The sequence below is a fragment of the Nematolebias whitei genome, chromosome 2, assembly GCF_014905685.2.
Source record: "Nematolebias whitei isolate Nwh7 chromosome 2, NemWhi1, whole genome shotgun sequence".
In the NCBI taxonomy this organism is placed as follows: Eukaryota; Metazoa; Chordata; class Actinopteri; order Cyprinodontiformes; family Rivulidae; genus Nematolebias; species Nematolebias whitei.
Window position 1 is genome coordinate 14,631,015 of NC_056499.1, and position 5,297 is coordinate 14,636,311.

At 43.2% G+C, this 5,297-nt stretch overlaps 1 protein-coding gene across 1 annotated transcript in view; it reads right to left on the reverse strand.

Moving 5' to 3' along the window:
• The window catches only part of fbn1 (fibrillin 1), an 86,112-nt gene that overhangs the window by 22,201 nt on the left and 58,614 nt on the right, over positions 1-5,297 (reverse strand). The window contains exons 40-45 of the mRNA XM_037697109.1: positions 4,382-4,507; positions 1,644-1,766; positions 1,395-1,553; positions 1,238-1,309; positions 1,037-1,162; positions 819-941 (exon numbers count right to left, since the gene is read on the reverse strand). Coding sequence (XP_037553037.1) covers positions 819-941; positions 1,037-1,162; positions 1,238-1,309; positions 1,395-1,553; positions 1,644-1,766; positions 4,382-4,507 — 729 coding nt within the window. The remainder of the gene's footprint in view (positions 1-818; positions 942-1,036; positions 1,163-1,237; positions 1,310-1,394; positions 1,554-1,643; positions 1,767-4,381; positions 4,508-5,297) is intronic.

Consider the following 5,297-nt stretch of genomic DNA (forward strand, 5'->3'; position numbering starts at 1 on the left):
GAGTTACATGTTATATGATGATAAAGATTTAAAGACATCCATCCATTCATTCACCTATCATCCATCCAACATTCATCATCCATCGATCCAACTTCCATCATCCATCCACCAGCCGCTTGCCACAAACACTGTATCAAAACATGATACATGAAAGGATTTACACGTTATATTATGATAAATATTTAAAGACATCCATCATCCATCCATCATCCATCCATCCATCCATCCATCAATCATAATCCAATCATCCATCATCCACCCATCCTCCATCCATCTATCCATCCATCCATCTATCCATCATCCATCCATATGATGACATATGGTACATAATGGCATAAGGACTAATACAAAATATTGCTTTATTGTTAAATATAACTTTTTAGGCATGACTCCTCATGTTTTCATCTCCACTGCAACCTATGTACTTCATCACCCAGAATGCATTGCACCCATAAAATAATGACAACATCCTTAGTTGAAAAACATAATAAACTTTTACAAGTCTTTAAAAAGTAATTAGAAGTTCTCACATGTCACAAACAACACGTTTTAGTAAAAAGAGAAAGTTAAGAACTTGTGAAGCCAGCTTGTGCAGATTGTTGCAGGTCCTTTAAATAAAACGTGTCAGGTGAACCAAGAAGAGTTTTAAAATTAATTTTCTGTTTTGAAAAAGTGAAAAGGCCTGATTGTGATTTGTTTCTGTTGGAACGATCAACACTCCGGCACCAAGAAGTTTGAAAGTTTCCCTTTAAACTAAACATTCATCCAGTGTTTCATGTTTCACTCCCTGAAAATGAGAGCTGAGCTGGCAGACTTACCCAGACACTGTCCTGTGGGCGTGAAGCGATATCCAGCCTTACATTCGCAGCGGTAGCTGCCAGGCATGTTCAAACAGTGTGCGTTCTGCTGGCACACTGGTCCGTTCTGACACTCGTCAATGTCTGACATGAGGGACAGAAACATGAGTCACGGTCTGCAGGTATCACAGTCTGACTGCTTAAAACCAGCAGATTCACAGCAACAAGTCCGGATTTACCTTCACAAATCAGAAGTTTGGAGTTGTAAATGAAACCCATGGGGCACTCGCACCTGAAGCTGCCAATCATGTTGATGCACACGCCGTTCTCACACACTCCTGGGATCTCCCTGCACTCATCGATATCTGCCGCAGCACGACAGCAACAATAAGAGCAAACAGGACGCCTGTCAGGACATCATGCCGTTGATAGAACCTTACCAATAACTCTCCCTGTGGTGATGTCGATGTAATACCCTGGTCTCTCGCTGCCGCACAGGACTGCAAACTCATCTGGGTGAATGGAAGTTGAAATGATGATGAAAGCTGGTTTACCTTCCTTCATTCGTCTATAAACCCATCGTTTGACGGAGCTCACCAGTGCTGGGCAGAGGACACTGCTCACAGGGTCTGTTCCACGCCCGGCCGATGTTGTAGGAGCAGCAGCACATCTTCTTGGTCATGTTGAAGGTCAGCTCGCTGTCACACGTCCTGTTGTCGGAGTAAAAGTTCCTGTAGCAGTAGCTCTTCCTCATGTCTTGGAGTTTTATGCAAAATAAAAGAACCCAACAGATGCGTCAGAACATGGCAGCACCACCTGGTGACTCGGTGAGGAGGCTAAACTGACCCATGCAGTTGTGCCCTCCGTTGACCTGCATGTAGTCCGTGGGGCAGATGCAGGTGTAGTTCCCGATGGTGTTGTAGCAGAGGCCCGGTCCGCAGATCCCTCTCTGATCACACTCATCGATGTCTGCGCAGAGAAAGGTGCTCAGTTGCACAAACCAAACAGTTTTACAGAAACTCAGGGGAAATTTTGTGTGGTAGTAGCTGAGAGCCATCCACAACACATACTCTGAGGGTAACAGTGCACCGTACAAGGAGGCGGGAGATATGCATTCCTTCAAAGGTTCCAATTTAAAATCCCGTTCAAGAACAATTTACGCACTGGTTTCCTGCAGGGTGCAGACGTCAGTCTCCAGTTAAAGGACGTGTTTATGTGTAAAATAAACAAGCGGAGTTGGGTTTGAAATCATTAAAACTGATTCAAATCGTTTATCTCATTTAAATACTTCAAACTCATTTCATAGAAATCCTTTAAAAAGACCAAGAAGTAAAGTAGTCACAGGGGTTATCATGGGGGAGCCGTACCCTGAAGCCAAACCACGAAGTAGGAATAGTAGTACAAGTAGTAAGTAGTAGTTTATTTTACAATAGATGCATACAATAGACCCTCGCTACTTCGCAGTTCATTTATCGCAGACTCGCTCTATCGCAGTTTTTCAAAATAAGATTAGACATGATACACAATTGGCTGATTTATGGATGAGCCACACGATAGTCATGGACTTTGTATTTAAAATAAATTATTTTAAATTATTTAGCACCTGCAGCACCTTTGTGCAGCCCATACTGCAAGATAAACTTCCTGCTGCAGCTGATCAGCTGTTCATCGTGCAGAGTGGAGAAGTGGGCGTGGCCAAAAGCGCTTGCAGGTGGCAAAGAGCAGAGGAGGCAGGAAGCTGACGTCATGATATTCTGTGCTCTTTTAGAGCGTTAGAAACATTGTTTAGAATATTGCAAGAGTGTGGGATACACACACACACACACACATTATGGCATTTTAAACCCTTCCCACACTCTTGCAATATTCTAAACAATGTTTCTAAACTCTAAATGCTCAATAAGAGCACAGAATGTCTTGATTTCAGCTCCCTGCCTCCTGCTGCTGCTACTCTTGGCCACGACCACTTCGCTGCTGCAGAGCGGAGATATGAGGAGGGAGCTTCTCCGCAGCTGTGAGATGCACACAGACCTGTGCAGCAGGTGCTAAATCATTTTAAATAATTTATTTTAAATAAAAAGTCATGCCGACTGTGCGGCTCATCCATCATTCAGCCAGTTGTGAGTCATGTTTTATCTTACTTTGAAAAACTGCAATAGGGCGAGTCCGCGCAAAACGAATCACAAAGTAGTGAGGGATTACTGTACTCATTTTAATAATGATAAATATGAAAAAGGACTAAATGTTACAACAAGAAACCCAAAATGAGAAACAACGTCATGAAAACTGCAGTACTTCTTAAAGTTGGGGGTCAGGGGCCCACACAGGGTGGTGAAGAAGGAGAAGAGAAATTACAAACAGAATTTAGACACGTTTTAACCACAGTTGTTATAAAATATAAAGAGATTGCTGTTGTAAATTGATAAAAGTACTTTTTTTGTGTGTGTGTCTTAGTTGTTTTTACCTTTTAATAAATTTAACTTTAACCAACAATATGCGGATCAGAACCAGAACGTACAGCGACCGAGCTTCCATTAGTCCAAACTTTACTCATTAGCAGCTCTTCTTTTAATTATTTTTTTATTTTAAATAGTAACGAGTCAAAAAGTCAAAGGAGCTGATGGGTTATTATATTTTCACACGCAGAACTGGACTTCACAATGTTCTTATTGCATCACTGAAAGGATTTCATGATTCATTTGTGCACAAATAACCAAAAACACCATAATTAAATAAATAAAATCACCTGTCCATCACCGCAGCCTGTGGTCAGATCAGAGGGCACTTTTATTTTGAAAAATATGTTGAATTCGTTTTACACAGATTTTGGGACATTTCTGGATCCTAAACGTCTCTGACGGTGTTCAGCTGTTTGAGAAGTTCTGTCAACTTCAACGATCACTGAATCTTTGGACCAGCTGAGGGGGGAGGGGCGTTTGTGCTGTTGTTAACAGCGTAAATTAACCTGAGCCCTCGCAGTTTTGTGTGTCTGTGTTGGCTGTATTAATGTGAACGTCGAGGGTTCAGAGGATAAATCCTGAGTCTTCTGTCACAGTGGCCACATGTTTGTGAGTCAGAGTTTCTGAAGTCCCTGCAGAAAAACAACGAGCTGTTTTCTTCTGCTCCATCTAACAGATAAATGGTGGTCAGAGGACACGCCGTCCTCATGTTTGTCTTTTAGTCTTCAGATTAAAATACCTCCAGCTCCAGGTCATCGTCTCCTCTCTGTCTTTTCTAAACACTCTTTGTTTTTCTTCTTCCCAACATCTCTCATTCCTCTGAACCTCACACCCTGCAGCGTCTCAGGCCCGTCTCCTGAGGACGGATTGGACTGGACCACATCGGAGCCGCCCTCCTCTGAGCAAACATTAGGAATTCTGATTTCCTGGGTTGGACGGGAAGTACAGCAGAGCCACGAGCTACAGCGGGACTTTCACTCCTCTCTCTCTGGGCGGTTTCCTTCTTGTCAATGTGTCGTTGAACCGTGGACCCAATTTCCTTTCTCAGGAAAGCACGCCGGGGCCAGAGGTCAGGAGGAAACGTCACCTGGAACTTCCTGTTGTGCAGGAACAGGTGTGGCTTACCTTCACACACTCCAGTGTCCGGGTTCAGGGCAAAGCCTCGAGGACAGTCGCACTGGAAGCTGCCAAACGTGTTGATGCAGCGTCCGCCCTGACACAAGCCCGGCAGCTCCTGACATTCGTTGATGTCTGCGACAAGGACAACGCACAGCGCAACGTCACAATCTGTGTGTGTGTTTACATCACATTGTGTGTCTTTGTTTACATCACACTCTGTCGGTGTTTACATCACACTGTGTGTGTCTGTGTTTACATCACACTGTGTCAGTGTTTACATCACACTGTGTGTGTCTGTGTTTACATCAAACTGTGTCTGTGTTTACATCACACTCTGTCGGTGTTTACATCACACTGTGTGTGTCTGTGTTTACATCACACTGTGTCAGTGTTTACATCACACTGTGTGTGTCTGTGTTTACATCAAACTGTGTCGGTGTTTACATCACACTGTGTGTGTCTGTGTTTACATCACACTGTGTCTGTGTTTACATCACACTCTGTCGGTGTTTACATCACACTGTGTGTGTCTGTGTTTACATCACACTGTGTGTCTGTGTTTATATCACACTGTGTGTGTCTGTGTTTACATCACACTATGTGTCTGTGTTTACATCACACTGTGTGTGTCTGTTTTTACATCACACTGTGTCTCTGTTTTTACATCATACTGTGTGTGTCTGTGTTTACATCACACTGTGTGTGTGTGTGTTTATATCACACTGTGTGTGTGTCTGTGTTTATATCACACTGTGTGTGCCTGTGTTTACGTCACACTGTGTGTCTGTGTTTACATCACACTGTGTGTGTCTGTGTTTACATCACACTGTGTGTATGTGTTTAAATCACTGTGTGTCTGTGTTTACATCACACTGTGTGTGTGTCTGTGTTTACATCACACTGTGTGTGTGTCTGTGTTCCA